Raw genomic sequence first — 24535 nt, 5'->3', positions numbered from 1 at the left:
GTATTCAACTAATGCTTGAGTGCTTGTGGCTGCTTTTATGAGGAGCTGCTGATACAAAATAGCTTATACCTAGACTATTTTTGTTGTTGTTGATTACAGTGTGATTACAATAGTTAATCCCTAGCACCATTATGGCATACTGTGTAAACACCTGCATATCTGTTTATTAAAAGCAAAGTTTTCTATATTCACAGAAAACAAAATATTCCACAAAATCATGGTATTTGTAGCAACTTATGAAGTAACAGATATGATAGCAGATATATATGTTATTATAATTTCAGCTGAATTACAGAATTATAAATTAATTTGCAGTGCCTAGTCCTGTTTGGAAAATGTACCATGCAACATATAAGTTGCAAGTTCCAAAGTGCATAGTCAATTATTGTTAGACTTAACTGTGGTAGTACTCCATGACTTAAACCAGACTTTTGCTTGTGCTCTGCTTCCTATGTGTGGTTTGGTTTGTTTTTTTTTTTTTAATAATAAATTAAATACTGAAAGTGACTAGATTCACTGTTTTAACTGTGTCATCTTTACCTCTAAAGAGGATTTCTTATGCAGAACAAGAATGGATTTGTCCCATGCATTTTTCTCAAAAATTGGACTGGCTGAAGGCTAGTAACCCACTTAGTTTTATCTCACTGAATTCTTTCAGTGTGTGCATAGATGATGCAAAGAGGTTGTGTTTCATTCCCAAAACAGGACTGAGTTTTGCTCAGCCAAAGTGTTTAACTCATTGAGCTCTGTCCAAGTCCCAGTCCCTTCCAAACCAAAAGGAAAATCATTTACATTGTAACTGTTAGGATAAAAGTTAGTACAATATTACAAGTGGTGTTCTTTTAAAACAAGGACACATTTTAAGACAATATACTTGTCTAGTTATTGTCCTGTAAAATACAGAAATGTCACTAACCATAAATGTCTGAAGAGCCATATATCAACTGCTGACATTCTACAAGAGATCAGATTATAGATAGATGGGAGACGGGCTGCTATGCTTCGTATACTGCAGAGCTCATTCCTCCCCCATTGCTATCTTCCTGGAGAAAAAGAACAGTTCACTTCAAGAATTCAGACTCTGATTTTTCTTCTCTATATTACCAATATGATACTTAATATTCTGGTGACAGACTGTCTCAAACACCGCCTAAAGGACTGAATTAGTGACTTAACATGGCATGTATTTATAGTATTAGTGAAACTATCTTCTGTTCTGTCTGCTCTACTCAGTATTGCTTTTCAAAGTCCATAAATTTCAGAGGTCTAAATCCCAGAATCACAGAATCTTAAGAGTTAGAGGGACCTCAAAATACCATCTAGTCCAACTCCACTGCCAGTGCAGGCCACCTAGAGTTGGTCACACAGGAACTCGCCCAGCTGGATTTTGAATGTTTCCAAGGAAGGAGACTCCACAACCCATCTGGGCAGCCTGTTCCAGTGCTTTGTCAGTCTCACAGTGAAGAAGTTTATCCTTGTGTTTCTTTGGAACCTCTTATTGTCTGGCTTGTAAAAGTAGCAGTGTAAGCAGACTAAACATATATATTTAAAGTGGACTACATTCTGCCCTGCAATACAAAGGTGTAACTCAAGGCTCTTCAATGACAAAGTAGTTGTGGCAGACATTTTCTTTCCTCTTTTTTATAATAATTTTCTCACAAAAGCCACCTGTATAATATTCTAGCTTAAAGTGTAGTCCTTTTTATAAATGTTCTAGTAAGCACCCAAAAGATGTTCAGCTTTTGTCAGGAAAGGTATGAATACGTAGACTTGTTTTTTTGTAAATTAATACAGATCTTTCCAGGAAACAGCACAATGTATTTTAAACAACACTGCCAAATGCTTTAGAAATATGGAATTTTTCTAACAAATCCATATGATGTTTTAAAGTTGCCTGATATGTTTTACTTGGAAAAACTCTTATCTACTTTTAGGATTGATCTCTCCTTGAAAACATCATATCATTGAGTTAATCAGGGTGATATCACATATACAGGTGAACTTATAGTGTAAAAGACAGTATGGATGTCATGTATTAATGTAGTTGTTTTCTAGCAATACATTTCTTTGCCTTCAAGAATAAATACACTGTTGCAAAGCACCATTATATATTTATGACTGTGTTTAGAAATACAGGAAGGTAGAGTTAGGCTGTGATATTGCCCTAGTACATTTAAAACAATGTAGCATTCTCTCTAGATAAACTTTAGACATATGAGTTAGCAATCACTGCATCTTGGCCATTGTGATTCCTCATTTACTCTTAATTTTCCTGTCTGCACAGAGGCACTGTTGATGGGAGCAGCCATGTGCTGTACTGTTGAAACACTGTAAATGAATTGATGTTGTGCATGAGGTAGGTAATATCTTGTAGTTCCTCTGCCCAGCATCTCATTGACATTGCAGGTGAAAGCATAGATATAAACGGGAAAAGCCATTGCGAGGGTCAGGACAATTTATTGCTTTTCACTTTACGTATCATTTTTAAAGCACAGTGTTAAATTCTGACCCTTCTCTTTCTGGAGTTATTATTTTTAAAAGGAAGCCATCTTCTGGTTTTGAATGTGCTTTTAACAGAATCTAATCTTATGGAAACTATACTTGTTAAGGTGAAAATTAGTTTACTATCCTTTAACAAAACATTAATCTAAAAGGGCTAACGTGAGTCTTAAATCCTAAAGTGTCAAAACCAAATTATACTATACTTTTAAAGCTAATTATACAAAAGCATACAAAAAGAAAAAGTCAGAGTATTATTACAATATCTCTATATATATAACATGTGCAAAATTCAATATACAAGCTTCTTGTTATTAATCATTTTTTTCTGGGTTGATTTTTTTTTTCCTTTTGAAAATAATGTAAACCTTTCCTTATTTAAACCAATACAAGTAGTTTGATGTTACTCCTGGGAAACAAAGATTGTCAGTGCAAGAACCTCCGTAGCTTGGAGGACAAGCTGAACAGGGGACTCCCACTTTATATGGTGCTTCTCCAATCCAGTTCCCTCTGAAAATAAACAAAGGAAAAAGAATGCTTAATAATTTCACAGAGGAAGATAAATAATTAATTATCCATACTTGTTTGGGGTTATTAATGTCTTCAGTGATATCCTATAAACGTCCTGTTACTGAAAACATACATGAGCATATTTATGAAAGTTACTAGCAAACACTGCTCTGCTAATTCCCCAAAATCAGTAGGATTATGACCATGTCACCTCGGGCCACTGCTCTATTCTATTTCCTTTTATATTCTATAGATATATTCTATTTTATGTCTCTAGATATATATTCTCTATGTCAAAGTCCTAGTCTTCTTGCTTGTGCTACAGTCAAGTGATTTTTGATTCTCTGAGCCTAGGACAGAATATTTTTTACTGGAGGGCTATATTTATGAGAAATCAGCTGCTTAAACATTGGTGCATGGTTTTCCTTGAGCACTTTTTTTAATTGGTTTTGGAAGGTGGAAAAACAAACTGAGCAATTCTTATTCTTAGGTTGTACTATCCTAGGTCCACATTGTGAAATTCTGATGAGGTTGAATCTGTGCTTAGAGAAAAGGGAAGACGAAAAGTATTCACAAAAGTAATGTATTAACAAGAGTTGCATTTGAACATTTGTAGATGTCTCATAGATGCTAATGGGAGGAGAAGAACTGTTGGTATATCCAGCTTTATAATAGAGCCTGGGAGTGAAGGAGAACAAGTCTGGAGAATGATTCTGTGAAAAAAGGTAACCAAAAGAGCTAGAAATATCTGAAAAACTCATCCAGACTTTTCGGTGCTTATATAAAACTTAAACTTTCAGAAATTCATGTAACACTTGTGATGTAGGCAGAAAGAAAGTTAAAATTAGAGTTTTATTTAAATGTTATGTCTCACTGAGCAGAGAACTTTCCTCTAGTTTACATGTGACATGGTATAGCAGTGAGTAATGCCATTATTTATGAAACATTCTCTCATCCTTCATCTCCCAGCCAAACGCATTGGATCAAAAGCCTTGGTTTGGGTTGTGTCTTGGAAGAAGGTAGGAATCTCTCAAATAATTTGCTCATTTCTACTTCTCTTTCAAATGGGTACAGCAGACTGAGTGCTCAGGAAACATATTTAGTCTGATAATAGATGTGGAAATCCATAAAAAATTTGCTGAAAGCTGATTTCTTCATTTTTTATGCAATACATGGCTCATTTGTGTAAATCTATTAAATAACCAGAGGCGGGAGTTTCTAACACTTTGTAATCATCTTGTTTGACTTTTGTTTTCCAATTTCAGAAGCATAGATATTTTTCAGCATTGCAACATGGCATCAGTGAAAATTATTAGAGCTCTAAATCCTAAATCTTAGCCAAATTCCAATCTTAATACCTTGTCATTGTATTCTTTAGAGGAGTTTCTGATGTGTTGGTTACTGAGAAAGACACAGCTTTTATTGACAGGCAAAGAGACTTGTGCACACGTGCCCAAGGACTCTAAGCAAATGTCCTTAACTTAGTTAATTCTAAGAAATATAAACTTGCCAAGCAAGACTATTCAATATCCTTTTTGTGACTGTGCAAGACATATATGTGAAAATCCCCTAATCCACTACCTATGACTCAAAGATCTACTCAAAATCTCATGCAGAGAAGCAGATTTGGTTTACTGTTTGAGAAACAGTGGCATTTTTAGACTGAGAAAATAAAAAATACCATTAATTCATTGTTAACTGATATACAAACAATGCATTGGTTTTCAATAATGCCTAAAGTATAAAAACTTTTTTTTATACATATGAACATCAGAGATGTATTATAGTAAGTTTATAATTTATTTTTTTTTTCAAATGGAGATATATAAAAACCAATATTTGGATTACTCTTAAAAACTTTGATTTCACCTTGTCCATGTTGTGGAGCTGAAAGTCAGTTACAGTTTTTGCTGCCTCATCATTTCTCACCAACTTTTTTGTAGCACATATTAAAGACAAAGGGATAGAGAAATCTTGATTTCCAAAGCTGTTTTTTTTTTTTTTTTCCAAAAAAAAAATCAGCCTTTTACAAAATCCTATCTTTTTTCAAGTTGCAAAACCTTTTAAAATCCCTGTATTCATGTAGCAGCTAGAATAATGACATATTCTTTACCACAAATGGACCTGTGCCACTGAGAGTTTATGGAAAACATACTCAACTAATTATACTTAGATTCTTATGCAGAACTATGGCTTTTCCTAATATACATTCAGAGAAACCTGCTATTTACACTGTCTGTGCTACTTTTGAAGCACTGGTCCAAAACAGACCTCAAACTGAAGCTGTTCCAGAGACACACTTTATTGATTCATTCTGCACCTAGATGTAAGGTTGGGATTGTGTCTAGGAACACAGAGAAAATTTGTTTCTTCATTTCAACCAAACACAGATTTCTGCATTGCTCCCTGATACAGGGCCACCTATGGATGTCTACAACCTATACTTTGGAGGACCCTGGTGTGGAAGGCAAGATGAGATTTATAAACATTGAGCTTAGGTAGATGGGTTTTGTAGGAAACCTATGCTATAGATGTCCTCATGCATCATGACCATGAGCAAAGGCATCTTGAGGGCAACAGCATGTGTTCACAGTAAATCAAGGGCTACAGTGGGACTGCTTAGCTGAGGAAGTCTAGCTCACCACAAGTATATACAAAAGAGTGAAGAAATAGGGAATCAAAAGTAGAGTCAACACAAATAAGGAAGACAAAAAGAATCATAATAATAACAGTAACAGAAAACAAGTTTCTGGTTTTGTTCCATATGCATCAAGTCATTTCCTTTTCTTCCCTGTATACCAAAGTCATGCATTTTCTGTATGTTCAGATGTATTGTTAGAATGAAGGATCAGAATGCAGAAAAAGCACGAATAGTGTGGTCAAGCTGCAGAAAAAGGAGTAAGCAGTCCTATTAGAGGACCAAAAACATGCATGAAATATTAAAATAAATAATATTTTAAAAAAACAAAACAACTCACTTTGGGGCATAGTTGCATACCAAGTAAACAGCTCGTCGCCAAACTGATCCCCAGACGTTCATATTGTGGCATGTGTGGATTGCGCAGCCTATACGATTGGAAGTGGCCCAAACCATCTGAATAAATATGTATTATAGGTGAAGTCCAAATTTAAAAGAAATATATATATATATACACACACACACACAATTATTTGAGAGAGAGCTATAAATACATCACAGAGAAGTCCAGCTTTGGACAGTAGATTTTGAAAAGAAGAATGTAATATATATAACCTGTGTGTAATGGGTGCACATAGGTCCATAACATCGCATGGGGCATCTTGGGTTGCAATCCTGAGGATAAGGGAAAGCATAGTCCTTCACCTCATCGTACCATGGCTTTACCAGCTGGAGAATAGATCGATACCTGTGTTTGTTTAAAATACAGAAAAATTCCCATGCCATTTTAGATTTAGTTAGTTTTGAACTTTCTGCTGCTAATTCCCCTGATGCAAGCCACCTAAATACACGTTTCTCCATGCATCACTAGGGGCACAGTATTAAGCAATAATGAACAGAGACAAATGAACTAATGAACCAAGTCAAATGAACAGAGATGGGTATCAGTTACTGCTACAGTACTGGATGACACATCAATCTGAAATCTGGATCTCAAGCTTTTTGAAGGCTCACAAAATAACTGTCTTGTAGGGCATCTGCTTACCTTCCAGTTCTTACAGATAAGTTCTGTCCCAAGAATCTCAGTAAGTATGAAGGCCCGTGGTCCCAAATGCATGTAGCAGCCCAAGCCTCTGCTGATTTGGCAAGAGTTTCATCCCAAACCTGACAAAATAAAATATCCTCAAAAGCTGAACAGAAAAAAATAAATCGTGATCACAATGCAAGAACAGAAGTGAGTATCTTAAGTCACAAATATACTGTCATCAGATCAGATCTGTAACTAGGCAGAGAGCTCTTGAGTTCAGAAAACTGTGGGGCAGCATGTACAGGATTCAGTAGGAGTTGCCCTGTTGCTGGCCATACTTCCTACCCACATAATCAGAGGAAGCCAGATATTCAGATCTATGTCTCTTTTCTGGAAAGGCTCTTTACTGAACAGGCATTTTCCTACTATTTTCCATCCTGTGCTGATGAGACCCATGTGTAGAAAGGAGTGAAATGTTGGCTGGAACTCAGAGACCAGGTTAAAGGGAAGGAGAGACACATGAGGAAGAACAATTCAGCACAGGTATTACATATCCTACAACACCCCAACACATTTGAAATAGGATCTCGGGAATACCTATAGCCAGAAAGAGTGTCTGTGGCAGCTTTTCATATTTGAGGCTGCAAGGTCAGGAAAAACAGTCCTACAAAGGTAAAGACTATGTATAGTTTCCAGGTGTAGTATGAGTTTTGTTGCCTTATTCTGCATGGGAGCTGACACTGCTTCCTGCTTGGAATAAAAGATGACACCTCTGTAAGATGAGACAATTTAACTTCTAAAGTCTTCAATGATAGGAACATGACAAAAGAACTTAAAGAGTCTCCTTATGTGCTTTTCCTGCTCATGCTTGATTTGTAATTCTGTTGTTTTCTCCACAGCAAATAGGCTTATCTCAGCAATAACAGAGATCTTAGCAACAGAAACTACTACACTGCCGGAGCTCCAGATAAAGAATATCTCACGGTCATATTACAAGTATGCACAAATCCTAGTGCATTTCAGTGTTTAAGTGATACCTGAGTAGGTTGTAGATCCTGGAATTAGACATACATTTTGAATATCCTAAGTGGAGTGTTTTGGTTTAGGACAGTTTTAGTGAATTGCAGGTAGAAAAGCAGGAATAGAATGGGGTAAAATTGCTTATCTAGTCCATCACATTGTTTTAAACACAAACCCAAAGTCATAAATCTTGAGAGGCTTTGAAATAAAGACTATACTCTCTGGGGTATGAAGTAAGAGGAAAGTCAGAAAAAAACTTATGAAAGGATAAGGTGGCCCACATCACAAACTTCTTCTGTATTATTAACTAATAATGACTTTTAACACTGAATTCACAGCTTTAATTTCTGAAACCCTCAGAGTGAAAAGACTGACCACAGATGACATACTAAGACATTAATGACTATACCTGACAGTGAATTCTGTCTAAATGAAAAGGAAAGAATTATTAAATTTTATTAAATTGTTATATAATTGAACCAAACTTTGGCTGATACAGGGTGGGTGAGGTACCTCCTAGATTGAAGCTGAAGAAATGTAACAGAGATGATCTTGCATTCAAGTGGAACCACTTGAAAGGATGGTGCTTAAAGCAGAGCAGATTTACTTTACACCTGTTTGTAAAAATTCCCATAACAAAGTCAAAGCAAATTGCCAGTAAAACAATAAAACAGAGAAGTTTTAGGAAAAAACATATTGAAAAGAAATGGTCTTCCAGGAACATTTTGATTTTAAGTCTATAACTTGGAAAGAGAAGGCTAAGCCGGTGCAATAAGGTGCAAAAACCCCTTTATTGTTTCTGTGGTACACCAGTGGACTCAAAAAGAGGGCGGAAAGAGGGGGCAACAGCAGGTACAAGCATAAAAGTATGCCTGGGGAGTGTGCCTGAGAGGCTGCGGCCACAGTCAGAGTTTGGAGCCTGCCCAGGCCCAGGGAAACTGAGTAGCACGTGGATCCAGCGCGTGGGTCCAAACAGCTGCCTGGTGTGCATCCATAAGGGGTAGCTCTGCCAGGACTGTGACACCCCATAAACACCCTCATTTGCTGGGATTAATCATGCTTCTGGCACGAGTGTTGCCTGCCAGGAGGCTGAACATGAGGTTTGCGTGCTTGCTCCCAAGTGACCTGGCTGTAGTCCCATAATAATCTAAATGTGTACTGTATTTGCACAAATAGCACTGAGCTCCTGATTTCCACCCAGCATATTTTTGCACACTAAATTGCCTTGCAAAATAGTATGTTAGGTGTTTGAAAGAAATGTGAAGACTGGATTAGGTTTTCACTATTAATGCCCTCTTTAAACTAGGCACAGCCCCCTGCCTTGGACAGTGATGGCATTTCTAGCCTCATTCTGTTTCTCATCAACCTTATTTTCTAGTTCTCAGGAATCATCTGCAGGATTTGACTGTGGACTTGTTGCAAACTCAGTTAAAAAGCTGTGAGTTTGCCAGGTAAGCATCACTGTGATACATAGTGCATTCTGCTTTCCACTATTTATTAATTTTTGACCACTATCTGGGCATATGAAATTTCTGACAGGCATTAAAAAGGGGAGAGAAAGAAGAAGCAAATAACCACTTAAGAAGAAAAAAGAGATAGGAGAGCATATGCAGTATCTTTTAATTGTCTCAATTTCTTCATTAGCACGCTGATGAAAAGCCTTTGTACAGAGTCCCCTCCTGCTATTTGTATTTCATATGAGAGGATGGAGTACTTCACCTTCTTTTTTTATTTTTTCTAAAAGAAAATGTGATCTCAGTCCCTTAAGGACTAGCTCTAGATCATCTCCTAGAGTAAAGGTAAATAATATAGACCGAAGAAGAAAAAGTATTATCTCATAATTATTATCTCTAAAATATTCTAAACGGTAAGAGATTGCAATGTTAGTTTACTCCTTTCAAAAGAAGTTTGATCCTGAGTCCACCTTGCATTAATTTGTATTCAAGTTCAGTCTCCTGTTTTGTAAATGTAAGAAAACAAAGACACAGAAATTTTTGATCCCATGAGGCTTGATTGCTGTACACAGATAAACAGCATATAAAAAAAATAGAAAAGTATCCTTAAAATAGAAACTGAAGTAACTTGAAAGTCAGACAGACAGTTTCTGTATAAAGAGAAATTAGAAAGCTCAGGTAATTAGCAAAGAATTTAAAAAAGCAGTGTGATTATATAATGGTCAATCCACTGTTTCTATTAAACATGTTAGAGAAGGTTACCTGACATGAACAGGAAATTGCAAAATGGAAAAAGAGAAAGATTTGCATATTCAGTGGGTCAAGATCTTAGAAGGTGATGAATACTCACATACTAAATAATAACTCCCAGTACCAAACTGCTCATTCTCTGCCTGGGAATAGCAAATCTTCATTTGCTGGGTTGTTAATAGTTGAGGAAGCACTCACCTTCCTTCCACTCAGTAAAAAGATCCCTCTCAAAATTCTCCACATCACTGATTTGGTCCACACATCCTCCCCACTCCTCAATTGAGTCTGAGTTGTGATGGAGTTAAAGCATCTTACCACACTTCCATTGGCAACTCAAAGTGAATATCCTTTGGTCAATTTATTTTTCTTTCCTCAGCCAAAGATTATTTTCCTAGAAAGCTGTCCGACTGTGCTCTCTGCACTGCTCCCTGCAAAAATGCATTTCGAAACTACAATTCACTTGAAAATTGTCAAGCAGACTGAATACGAGGAACAGACCAGTGATTCTACACAGGGAGTTAAAACACCAGAGACCACTTTATGAGGAAGCTCTGGGATGTTCTCTGTACTCACACAGCACATGCTGGTTCAGAGGACTAAAATCTTAGCATTAATTAGGTCAGCAGGAATTTTGCCAGTGAGGCCAGAATTTCACCCAAGCTGGGATATTTTTGTTTGTTTCACTCTGTAAACAAATAGTAAAAGAAATAATTTTGTTCCCATAATATATAATAAGCAATGGAGTGGAAAATTATTTTTTTTCTAATATTGAATGAAATTTCTTGAAGCCCAAAGAACGAGCTTCATTCCTCAAGAGTAGCGTTTTAATGCTGCAGGTCTCTTTCCTCATACTCTCCTTTTTTCTATAGCTACTTCCATAGCTATCTCTCAGTTGTTCTTAGATAATTTATATGTAAAAAGGATGAAGTTGCCCTTTTGTGTTTTTTTAACAACTTTGTTGGAACAAGAGGCCCTGGTCAGCACTATTCTCAGATTTTAAAATGACGGTGACGCTTAATAAACATTATGATAAAATAGAAGAAGAGAAGCCATTACAGTTTTACAAATATCTGTCCACAATGTTTGATGTAAAATAGCTATCTGTTCCTTTTCTACATTGATAGCTATGGTGTACATAACTAATTTTAGCAATTTTTTGAACTTAGAAACACAGTTGTCCTGCTCATTCTCATTGCAGTCAGAACTGTATTCCTATTATCAATCATTTAAATGGAGTGGTTCTCTTTTGACACCATGCTCAACACACATCTTAGGGGGAAGATGCTGTTGCAGAATACAATGTAAAGCTGAAAGCAACAAGGTACTTCAATCAGTAACCTCGCTATATCTGTTAGCAGAAAGCATTAAATAAGTTTACCAAAACAAATAAAATGAGATGTTTTTAATCCATATCCATTGTTCTTAGTGCAAACTTTCTAAAGGATTGTTGTATGCCTGCAAACATACTGTTACTCTGGATACATTTACTCTGTGGTAATGCTACTTAAAAAGTAAAAATTTTCATAAATCTATTTTCAAATGCACTATTGTAACATCTACCAGCACAACCTGAACATGAAAACTTTGCTGAGAACATCTGTGAATGACAGATATGTGAAGTGATGGTTAGATTACACTGATGGAAACAGAACAGGAACTCAAAGCAGCATTCCTGGGATCTGGAGCTCATCATTGGTGTTAATGAAGCATCAGACTTCAAGATTTTGATGGTATCAAGGACCATGTCATTGGGGATCTCTACCTATAGTAAAGCACGCAGCATACATTTACTGTACACTTTCTGTATGACTAGATTAAGTAGTTAATGTCAGACCTTCCTTAAGGGCCTTCTGTTTTCATGGCCAGCTCTCAATTCCACTGTACAAGAAGTTGGAATCCTTTAGATCTGGCTTCATAATATTTGTACTAAGTAATATACATAAAGATTAGAAAACTAAATATTTTTCTTGTGTAAGGTCTGATTCAGGACCTCTGAATATCAGTGAAGCTTGTGACATGACTGTTTTTTGTTTAATCTGTCTCAGTAGGATGGTCCAAACTCGGGTGCCACAGTGTTTCTGCCTGGAAACAGTATTAAAACAGTGTTTCAGAATTACTTTTGTTTGTCAGTTTGTCATCCACAGGGGTCTAGGAAGCTGTCCGTGTCTCTTGGAGCTCAGCTTGGCCATCCAAAGGATGCCAACACCTGGGGAAAACAAGTCATTTTCTGAAATTCTTCCACAGCCAGAAGAGCTGGAAACATAATACACAAGTGTATTTGAAGAATGTTAACTTCATAATTTGCTGAAATAGGAGGAAAAGCTCAGTCATATAAGTAGCCACATATCTCTATTGCTTTAGCTTCTTGATCACATGATCATATGTTTGAAGGTTTCTCATTGCTTTACAGAGAACTCTTACAACATTTACCAAAAAGAGAGGAGAAAGGTTTCCTTACTCTGTCAAGGCTTTCTCTCATATTTGCAGTGATGTAATGGAGGTCTGGGATGTTATAGTTCATCCAAAGTATCACTAGCTAAATCAAGAAAGGAAAGTAGAAGTATCTTGGAACTTCACATAGCCCCTTGATGGATGCTTTTCTTAAAGCAGACAATTCCTGACTCTGCAGGTGTAAAAATGTTTTATTCCTAACTTTTCTTCCTGTTCCTATTCATATTTTATGCATTCCAGAATATCCTCAGTTTCATGATCATATTGGTAAATTCTACGAAACGTGCTGTGATTTATTTCCCTGTCCCCCCCTCAAAAAAAAAAGCAATTACTAACTTCTTCCAAAGTCATCAGTAAGACCTGTCAACACTACCTCATTTACCTTCCTTAAGAATGATGTTACATTGTCTTTCTCTGACGGCTCACTACTTCAAAAGTGAAAGTAAAGAACATGCAAATAAAATGTTTATTTCAGATGCCTTAAAAGTAGAAAAAAAGACTTCTTGAAATAGTAGAATAACTCCCAAGCAAAACAGATACTTACACCAGTAATATCTTTAGAGTTGAAAAGGTAAACTAAAAACCAATGTTTTAGTTTGTCCACTAGAGATGCCAGTCCTAAGAAAAAGCAACTGATATTGTCACCTGGAATTGTACCCCTTTTGCAAGTTGTTCTTAAAGTTCATAATTTTGGAAGAACAGGAAGTTAAGATCAATTATTCATGGCAAATATGAGAAATAAGAAAAAAAAAATCAACTCATCCTTTAGTAGCCTGGTTCTTCATTATGCAATGTGTTGAGAAAGAAGTATTATTCAGAAAGGGATGACCATTTAGCCAAGCATGACTACTCATGAGAAAACTGAAACTTTTTTTCCTTCCTGATTTCCTAATTTTAAGAGACAAACATTAATCTATTTTCAAACAACTCAGATATGTTCCCTGAAGTTCAGAATGCAGACTTCCGGTGACAAAACAAAATACCCGATCTAGTATTATTATATATTTATGTATGCTTTGTATGAGAGAGATATTACTGAAAGAAAAAAAAAGGGCAATGAACTCTCCTCTCCAAGTACTCTGAAATGGTTGTTAATGGCATGGGGTAGCAAGAATTTGTGACCTAAATACAGAGGGAGCAGAACACACAGTATCATAGAATCACAGAATGGTAGGGGTTGGAAGGCATCTTTAGAGATCATGTCCAACCCCTCTGCTAAACCCGGTCCACCTAGATCAGGTCACACAGGAACACATCCAGGTGGGTTCTGAAGACCTCCAAGGGAGGAGACTCCACATCCTCCCTGGGCAGCCTGTGACAGTGCTCCCTCACCCTCACAGTAAAATAGTTTTTCTTATGTTTAAATGGAACTTTTTTGTGTTCCAGCTTTGTCCCATTACCCCTTGTCCTGTCACTAGATACAACAGAAAAAAAGTTATTCCTCAGCCTCCTGACATCCACCATTTAGATATTTGTAACTATTAATGAGATTCTCACACGATCTCCTCTTATTCAGACTAAACAGCCCCAGTTTCTGCAACCTTTCCTCATAAGGAAGATATTCCAATCCCCTGATCATCTTGGTTGCCTTGTGCTGGATTCTCTCTTGAAGTTCCCTGTACCTCTTGAGCTGGGGAGCCCAAAACTGGACACAGGACTTCAGATGAGGCCTCACTAGGGCAAAGTAGAGGGGGAGGAGAGCCTCCCTTGACCTGCTGGCCACACTCAATGCATCCCAGGATGCCATTGGCCTTCCATTGCTGGATCATGCTTAGTTTGTTGTCTGCAAATACTCCCCCAGGTCTTTCTCTGCAAAGCTGCCCTCCAGCAGGTCAATTTCCAGCCTGTACTGATGGGTTTGTCCTTCCCAGATGCAGGACTCTGCACTTGTCCTTGTGGAACCTTATGAGGTTCCTCTCTGCCTAACCCTCAAGCTGGTTGAGAACCTGCTGAATGGCAGCACAGCCTTCTGGTGACTCAGCCAGTCCTCCCAGTTTGGTGTCAATAGTAATATACTATATTAATTATTAATACTTTTCTCATTCTGAGTGGATATCTGTGTGTAAACTGGATGTTAGAAGCATTTAATGTCACTGCTCTCATTGTCACAAAATAAAATGAGAAAAAAATGTAAGAAGTAGGAGCATACCTTCCCTGAGATTGCCAGCAGACGTACTGCTATATAGAAGATACAGGCTAACCAGGGAATCCATAAGGATATGTTTTCAACCTGGTAGCCTAGGAGGTCTAGCAATCATGATTTTAAAGCATTCAAGCAATACAGAACCATGCTTCTGTTCATTTTTTGACATCACAATCCTTAACCTTTCCTGTCTCAGGCTTATTGTCAGTAACAAGGAAGCTCCCTTCACTTGCACAATAGTTCAAGACAACCTCAGTAGAGCATTGTTCTGAATAATAAATAGTAGTATTTATACATTATTGCTTGGTTTTGATGTGCTTGGTTTTGGGGTTTTTTTGGGTTTGTTTTTTTTTCATATATCAGTTAGGATAGTACTCTGCATATTTCTCAGTGGTAAAACTAGTGCTTTAAGCAAAACATACAGATCCCAGTCTCTCACTACCCTCCTAGGAACTCCTGAGTGCCCACTGGGCAAAGGACTGCTGCCCACAATGCCACAAGAGTTGCAGTATGACTAGCCCTTCAGCTGGCTGCCACAGACTGTACAGCTGGAGTGACAAGCACCAGGTACAGGTCTGAACACAAAATCAGATCTAAGAGGTGAAGTATGCTGTTTTAATAACTCTCTTCCTCAACAGCTTCTTTACACGACTGCAGTTACATGATGAGATTGCAAACGAAGTGTTGGGATTTGCAATTTGAATACAGATGCATTGCAACACTTTTGCGTTTTGCAGTAATAGAAAGTGGTAATTTTTTTTTTGCCATTTTTGGCATCTTATTTGTCCTTATGTTTACTGTGGACTCACATCAGTGTCTTCACATTAGTATTTGGCTTAAACAAACCCAGAAAGGTTCCTATGCACTTCAGAAAGGTGGCCGGTAGGAACTTCTTTTAGAAGTGATCAGTTAAAACCCTAACCTTTCTACCCCAGACTTCTGATTTTATTCTCAATTAGCCCTGTGTTTCTGCTTGTTTGCCCAGTTGAAGATCAGAAGCCCTTATTTCCAGAATGGGAGCAGGTGGGAAAGGAGAAAACCTCAACTCAAGTGATTTCTTTCTGTGAGAAAACTCAATGGGAAGCTGAGGGATGAAATCTGACATGTCCAGCCCATCTGTGCAGCTGCACTCCACAGCTGCTAATGCAAGTCCCAGAGTGGATTAGCAGATGTGGGCTGCTACCCTCCAACACACAGGTCCTGTCCTCATGGGTCATTCAGCCATGCAGCTTTGCTCTGGTTGTGCCGTTTGCATGTGTGGTGACCATTTCTCAGAAATGCCTCAGCAACGTGCAGGGCATACAGGGGTCCTTTGCAAAATATCTCCTCTTTCATAGAATCAAACCTGTAGTATTTTTGGTTCAGAGGTGTTATGTAGGACCCACCAGGCATTTCCAACCCACTTCCACAAATCTGGCACAAAGTTTAATGAAACAGCTGAGCAGCCCTCCTGCCTGCATGTTTTTTCAGCAGAGTGACTGAAAGAGGCTTGTCTCTTTGTTGTCACTTTTTTCAATACATACTGTGTGATGAAATCGTATGAGGTCATTGGAATTTATAGACAGATTTGGCAAACTATATATTTATTTGGACTGTGAGATCATTTGGACTCTAGTTTCTCTCTCTCTAAGGCTATAAATACTTTTTGCTCTGAACTGCCACCTGTTAGAAATTTTACTGTCTACCACATGTACAAGCCCTTTCCCAAATACGTTAAATACTAATTAGGTAGTTTACACAGATAATTGCCAAAGTCCACCCTCTAGAGGAAAAAAAAAAATCTGAATGGGAACCACTATTCTGTACTTCATTCTTTTACAAATATATAGTAGGTTAATGTATCAAGCTCCTTGTCCAATTCAGAGTAACATTGTGCAATGTTTTATAGTCAATTTACTCTCATGTAACCAAAATTTCAAACATCTGATTCACAGTTCTGAGGGGTTCAGTATCAGAAAGCTTGTCTTATAGCAATCAGGGCATCACCAGACAGATGTCCAAGAAACATCATTGCCAGAAATTCTTTTCTTATGAAGATTCAAGTCTGTATTTTACAGAGAAGTTTATATTTCTGGATATCTATTTGGTCCAAATTCAAACTCCTATCATTTGAAGCTTGACCACTGCTAATAGTCAATTTATTTCTTCTAAAAGTTGTCCACATTTCTTTTTATGTTTGGCACCAGGAATTTAAACAATAAGAAACAAAGAAAATTGGTACACTGTCAGGTTTAATAACAATAAGCTTCCCTAATATGCTGTTATTTGTTTAGCTTTTGGAAAAGTTAAATATCAGAACTACAGATTTTAAAATATTCAGTGCTTTCCTAACCTACTGCAAAGCATATTTTAGTTGGCAAGAGCTTATCTCAGAAGTGGTAAGAAAAAGGACCAAACTTTGTCTAGCTCTGTGTCACCCTGACAATTGGTCGTAAGTCTGATGAAAAAGGTGTCTGACCTCTATCATTTTGAATACAGTCAGAACAAATTACTTTTTCTCAAAAATACAAAATGTGATGTGTTTTGTTTCTTCTCTATATTAAAAAAATTCCACACTTTTTACCTTTCTAATTACTAACCACCGAAGCTTTCCATTAAAGGGAAAAATGTTCTTAATATATTTTAAAGTTTTCCAAGAAAATACTTATTATTTTCTAAGTAGCTTTAACGGAAATATATAGCAGCATGACATAAAAGAAAACACATTGCAGCTTCTTTCTGCAGAATAAAGAATGAGAACAATAATTCTTTATTCTTAGAAGAAGAAAGCACAATTTAAGGTTCTTTCTCCTGTAACAGTTAGAGATGGAAAACCAGATCATTCTCAGCTGAATTAAAATACACTTACAAACCCCATCATAGTGCATCACACTTGCAAATGCTTTCACTTGTGGAGATGCCTGTATTGAAGAGTACAAAAGAAAACAAGTGGTTATCCTGGGGTTTCCATCTTTTTCTGTCTTTAGGATATACATTTCCGCAGACCTGGAGAGACTATTCTTCTTTTCAGATATTTACAGATATGGAAACAGGATAAACAGGTTGAGAAGTTTAAGGTTGCTATCATCTCCATTCATGTATGAAACAAAGAAACAAAGTACTGTGTACTTTGGATGAAGATTCTTGTGAAAAAATGCCTTGTCTCTGTTTTTAGCCAAGAAGTTCAAGAGGTGCTATATTTAATAATAAAGGAATGTCTAATTCTGAGGGCCCTGGGCAGGCTGCTTTTCTATCTGAGACTTTAATAGGTTGGTTTTTGTTTGCTTAAACTCCTAGAAGGCTTTCTGCTAATACTAAATTTAAATAATGTAAATATTCTCTTCTAAAACATCATCAAGATTAATATTTTAAAATTCTTATGCATAAAACATTGGAAAGAAGCTGTAATACCAAAATGAGTTTAACATAGTCATTCTTTAACACAGTATTTATTAACAATAGCATTTTGGGGGAAGTTCTTCAGAGTTTTCAAGAAGTGCTTTCTAGGAAAGGTCCTTTCTGTTCAACTCTCAAACAGGTCTTCTGTAATTCATTCTTTTGTACTTCTGATAGCTAGCATGCACTTTGATTTGACCCTAGATGAACACCGGTTACTAAGACTGAATGGGCTTTCCTAGCCTGTTGTAGATGAAACTAATAGAAAAGTGGGCAGCATCCTGCTTCTCACTGATAGCCAATAAGTCAGTACAGTGTTGCATTACTGCCCATGGTGCAGAAGGAAATAGATAAGTGGATAATTTCACTTGTGAGGCAAAAGAGATAGATTACTCTATTGTGCTAAAATTAGCAGAAAGTAAGCTTCATCAAATCTTTCTTTCAGCTTCCTGTCAGTTGTTATGTTTTACTTCCACTGCAAAAAAAGGCTGAGTATGCTGTAAAATGACAACTTCCTTTCAAATTGTCATGTAGATAGACATCCTAAATGTAACCATGTAAATCACATCAATTCTTTCTGTTTGGGTTTGGTTTTTTTTTAAATTTTCTTAGAGGATTCATATTCCAGAATTCATCAGCCCATGACCTTCAGACATTTCTGGTGCTGGGTTATGGCACCAGGCAGAAGGGACATATGCAGTTGGCTTAAATAGATACAGAAGTGGCACGAATCAGAAAGTGGAGCTAGTGAACATGCTTCACCATTACACTCCTTCTCATTTGTTCTGACTTCACTTGTGAATTCACAGCATAGAGCAAGATAAAAGCCAAGGCAAACGCGGACAGGTGAATTACACTAGGGGAGCTCCAAGCTCCTTGATGTCTTTTCTCCCAGATGCCTGGGGTGGACTATACTTAGATTTACTTTGTACTCTAGAATGATGAAAAGCAGATTAAGATCTTTGTACCCTGATTCATCATCTGATGAATCATCTTATTTCAACATTCACTGTGTATACAGGATTTACAGGAAAAAGTAAGATGCAAATAACTTCTAAAGTAAATTCTCCACTGCATTATGGCTTTTGTGTCCTTAAACACGCATAGCTAAAATGAGCCTAATCTGCTTTGACATTTAAGAGTGCTATTTACTGATTTGACAAAAAAGCTGTAAATGGAGTGCAAATGTACTTTGCTCCAATATGCAGAAGTATTCTAAGACCTGTATGTGGAAACTACAGAAAGATTACCTATCTGCAGTCAGTAAAAATGTAAAGGGCAATACTTGAAATGAAAAATGATAAATGCTACTGAGAAGCTAAAAAGTGCATATAAAGATTAATTATCTGAATTTTAGAGGAAAATATTTAGGTTAGACATTTGGAAATAATTTCTATTCATAAGGTAAAACATTTGCCAAGAGATGTGACTGAAACAGCATCACTATATGTGTTCAGGAATAGACAAGATGAAAACCATATGTATTTAATGCAGAAGGAAGCCCTACAACAGGGCAGGAATAAGCTATATGAATTAAGAGATCCTATCCAACTCATTAGACATAAATCTTGAAGGAACTAGCCCTGCAATCCTTACTCACAGACGTGAATGATTTCAGTGGGATCATGTCAATAAGTCAGGGCAAACAACTCAAGAACAAAATGTCCTCTAAGATTTAGAATAGTTTGTAAGAAACCACACTGACAACAGAAAAAAAAAAAAAAAAACAAAAAAACACCCACAAAAAAACCCAGATACACAGGTTGAGAAGCTTATTTATAAAAAATGTTTTAGAATTGGAGAGAAACTCAAACTAACTTACTTCTTTCATGAGCATATGAAAAGCTTTAGGTATTGAATAGGACTTTGGAAAATGACGTAGTTCTGTTCTTTTTTCAATTTGTCTTACCTACTGCATATTCACAGAGCATTTTGAAGAAAACCTTGAGAGAAAGAAATTTTTGACAATACTTTTAAATTTAGGAGTGAAATAGTAAAGTGGTTATTTACATTTGTGACCACTATATAAGCTATTTTCTTGTTTCTCACACCTGACTTTGTAAGTTTTCTGCAGACCTTCGTGGACAGGAAACAAAATTGCCTTATTCATTGACTTATCACTCCTAGGCCATACAGAGTGAATAGATTTCCCTCGACTCGAACTCCTTCACAGGACTACAGGAGCTTCTTTTCAAACACAGTTACTTTTATTTTAGAACAATGGTTCATTTCCTTTGTCCATTTTATCAGTCTTTCATGTGCATTTAGTAGAAAGGAACAAGCTTGGATCCTCCATTCTCTTCCATCTCCTCTGACATTAGCTCATGAGAAACTATGTTGCCATGAAGTAACTCTTGGGTATCCAAACTAACTTCTTTGAGGCCCCTCTGAACAAATGTTTTGGAAGCCTGAAGATGCTACCAATGCCTACCAAATGATACGCTTGATGAGATGCAAATTGCAGCTGGCAACATAATGCAAATCTTTACTGGCCTACCAAGCAGCTGAGATGTTCCAGAAAGGCAACAGTACAGAATTAGCATTCAAAGAAAGCAATTTCTTCATTCATATACTTTGTCTGGATTTGCATATTCACATGTCTTTCACACTAGAGAACTGCAGGTACTTCTATACCTCGTTTCCTGTGAATCATGAATTTTATGTAACCTTTCTGTTTCTCCAGAAAAAGTATGCAAAGCCAAGTTGGTACCATGTTTCTTTCTGCAGGAATGGCATCACCTTTTAGAGCACAAGCAAAGATTGGAGAATGGCAGTCTTAGGGTGGAGAAGAATGAAAGATATCATGAGAAGACTTAATTTTTTAAAAGGGGTTATTACTTCTAAATTATAGGCCTGAAAGTTGTTTCCTTTCTCGTTCACTTTCCTTCACCAATGTACTGACTCTAGGTTTGTACTTGCAAAGAAACTTCCAAGTGAAGGCATCAGCAATAGCAGAACCAGAATCAAAAGGAGGACTGCTTTAAAGTCCGACTCATAGGGTGCTAATATCCCAAGACAAAGATTACCCAAAGTCGCACTGGCATAAGACACGCCTGTTTAATTTGTTAGATATTGATAACAAAACAATGCTTCCCATCAATGCTTTGACTCACCAGCTTTCTGCTTCCACAGGGGACTGCATAAAACAGCAGGTGGTGCAGCACTGGGACACATCACTCCCAAAGAGACTGAAAATTCTCCTGTAACTCTGCTACTGCAGCTTTCATCTGAACCTATCACATCTGTGTTCAAAGCCATTCTTCAAGACCTCTCATCCAAAGTCCTACAGCACAGAGATTTTCAAGAGAGTAGGGGCACACCGAATAATGCCCAAGGAGTTCAAAGTAACTAAGAATGCACTGAACACATGAGAAGCAGACTGTAGCAGGAGGAACAGAATGTGTATAGGAGAAAAGCACAAAAAAAAATTGAGTGTAGAGAACTGAAATCACAATAAATAATTTATACTGTGAAACTCTAGGCTCCTATCAGTGGAACAGAAAGAGGAAATGGAACTATACAGAAATAAGAGTGTCATACAGTCATTGCTAAGAACAGAGTTCCTAACACAATTAGGAAAAAAAACCCCACCATTTAATATGACTACGAACAGATAAAAAAATCAGAAAATATCTTTTTCTTGTGCTTCTAAACTGCTTAGTCCTTCTCTACTTCAACACACCCATAAGAGGTTTCCACGGTCTACTGCATTTGTAAGTAATTTCAGCTCTCTTACACATAACATCATTTTTAGCCATTGTTAGGGGCTACTTTCATCACCACCACTGCACTTTATATCCATAGAGTCAGGACAAGAACACACACTCCATAAAATTCTTTCAGTACAGTGTATATTGTTTGCTGATAATGACAATGTGTTTGCTATCTTGTTTATGAAAATGAGTACTGTGTGACACCAACCTTTATATATAACAGCAGCGTTCTTGTGTCTCTACAAGAGGCAACAGGTGTTCTCCCATATACTGAAATTATGCAGAGACCAAAGAAAGAACTAAGAAAGTTCAAATGGACATTACTGATACAGGGGTCCCCAGTCTTGGTATGGCTTATGTCACCAAGTCATCTTCAAGATATTCTTAACAAAACCTTTCTGTAGCCACAGAGATAAAAAGTTCATAATGACATTTTTTTTGAAGTTGATAAATAGATGATGTCATGGCTACAAACCAGACAGTAGAGCAAGGTATGTGTGATGCTGCTTATTGGGTTCTGTAAGGTTACATGAGACACAAGCATATTGACTAAATTCTGAAAGACAATTAGTGTCAAAGGGCTTGGCAGCCACTTGAGAATCCAAGTTTGAGTTGAGCTCTGGATCATTACCTACGTAACTTATGCTGCTCTGAATTCTGCAACATGATGTAACAAAGTACTTTCAGACTGGGAAACCAAATATGAAAGAAAGCTTTAGACCTTGTCCTTGAGGCTATTGATGAGGCTAACACTGAGAGAAACACAGGTACATCCTATGGCTAGTTGATACTGGTAAAACCAATAGTAAGAGAGGCATGGAAAAAAATAGATTTAGTCTAGGAAGATTGCTTTCTCTTTTGAAGGTTGTTTTGGGTTTTTGTGGTTTTTTTTACTGAACAGGCTAAGAACATTGTGCTTAGGAGACTCTTGAGAATAATACAGGGTGCTGGCTTCACTTAAGCAAACTGCAGGAGCACATTTCTAGAACACACATGCCAAGGAAAGGCATGGTAGGCTGCTATTCCTCCAGACATTACAACAAAGTTTATTTATGCAGAATCAAAGGAAATGTCAGTCGAGAGCACAGAAATGAAAATGATGACTGAGCTTGACTTCTGACCTCTCTGTTTTTTCTCTCTCTGACCTTTCCACTTAACCAAACTTCAAACTCAGCCTATAGTATGGTAACAAGTCTTCATCCTGCAATATTTTGAGCGCACTCAGCATTTTGAGATGCTGCTAGGATGCGTTAAATGGATTATGTGATCAAATCCAGATTTAGGTAACATCTGTGATAGAAAGATGGCCAAATTGTTAGTCACTAGTTGCTAAAAAGGAGGAGTTGTCATTACTGTTATCCCCTTTTTATGTCAAGCTGATGGTGTCCTGTTTCTCAAATCTGTTAACTGTTGTCATATGAGAAACTCAGTGACTTTAAGCAGATCTTCTGGTGCTGACACAACTTGACTATTTTCAAAACAGTATGAATATCTTACTTCGAAGGAAAAAGAAAAATTGTTTGCCTAAAATGTTTACTATTAGAAGTTCACAATGTGCTGCATTCAAAGCTGGAACACAAAATACCGAACATGCTGCCTTAGCTAGTAGTGTCAGATATGAAATAACAGTGAATTAACAACTTCTACAACATCTGCAGGAACAGATAATTCATACAATGAGTATTTGCCAATAAAGGGAAAATGTGTCTGCCACAAACACAAGATTTTGAGCACACTAATATTCTACATTCCAAGGAAACTTTTAAAAGCATCATTGTATTTGATGGAAAAAGTATTAGGTATACACAAACAATATGCATTAAGTAAAATACATGAGTATGAGACAGTGCATCAGATGAATTACTTTGCAAATACACTTTTATCATATGGTATCTGGAAGTATTATGTGTGAAAAAAGTTAGAAATGGTCATTGTCCACCCTTTTGCATACATCAGGTCAATGACTTTTAATGTATTCCACAAAAGCAATAGGGCTACTAATGATTAGCACTTTAAACACACGTGATCACGTGTTGTGATCACATACTATTCCTTAGGCCAGTAAACAGTTAACTCACAACTTCATTTACTTAAGTCTCAGAAAATTCATTGGGACTACTCATGGAAATGAAAATGCAATAGGGCAAGTAGAAGGCTGAGAGTTCAGTATTCAGCCTCTGGTTGCTGAAGTTAATGCAAATTAAAAAATGTATGGAGAATAGTTTATTAAGCAATAACAGTTAGAAATCATTCATCTACTTAACTAACCCCTCAGAATTTGTTTAAGGAAGTGAAATCACTGACTTACAGTCTGTTTTACTCTGAAATAAACAAAGTTAACTTACCATATATTCCATGTTGGAAGCAGGTGGGAAGACTTTGCCTCTGACTTGATTATGATAATCAAGAATGGCAATCATGTCATTCTGTGAAATGTAGCGTTTCCGCCTGGCTTTGGGAATTTTTGCAGAATCCAGATGAGCTGCCAAAGCCGTCTCAATGTCAGTGAAATTATTGTCTGCCAGGAGTAGGTCAGTAGAGTTGGGTAACACTAATGCACTTGTTTCATAGAGAATGGAAAATAAGAAAGCACAACTGATTGCAGCAATTGCTGTCATTTTAGGGCCAAAGGAGAAAGACAGGCCACAGAGGTACTCTGCTTTAAGTCAGGGCAGTAGAAAACTGATCTGTAGAAGAAAAGATGTCAAAGATGTGATTCTGTGCATCTAGGACAAGACAAAGTAAACTGGCAGACTGTGATCACAAAAATGATTGTCAGCTCAATCATAAAAATAACTCAGTCAGAATATGTGTTACTAAGCAGTTTTTACTAAACATGTTAAGTGATAACATGTTCTTACTGCAAACACAGCAAATGAAGGATCATTATACTATGATTTACATGATCAGAGCTAGTAGTATTCCTGAAATAAGGACAGTGCTATAATGTCATAT

At 37.0% G+C, this 24535-nt stretch overlaps 1 protein-coding gene across 1 annotated transcript; it reads right to left on the bottom strand.

Annotated features, from left to right (window-relative positions):
* Positions 1-2873: 2873 nt before the first annotated feature.
* On the bottom strand, positions 2874-24198 carry PI15 (peptidase inhibitor 15). Its single transcript, XM_010210287.2, has 5 exons — positions 23926-24198; positions 6693-6811; positions 6263-6395; positions 5988-6103; positions 2874-3009 (listed from the first exon to the last, which is right to left on the bottom strand). Exons 1-5 carry the CDS (start codon positions 24196-24198, stop codon positions 2874-2876), a joined length of 777 nt encoding a protein of 258 aa, XP_010208589.1.
* Between the last annotated feature and the right edge of the window lie 337 nt (positions 24199-24535).

The sequence above is a fragment of the Colius striatus genome, chromosome 4 (genome assembly GCF_028858725.1).
Source record: "Colius striatus isolate bColStr4 chromosome 4, bColStr4.1.hap1, whole genome shotgun sequence".
Lineage (NCBI taxonomy): Eukaryota > Metazoa > Chordata > Aves > Coliiformes > Coliidae > Colius > Colius striatus.
The sequence above is the reverse complement of the archived record's forward strand: the minus strand, read 5'-3'. Positions and strand labels throughout refer to the sequence as shown.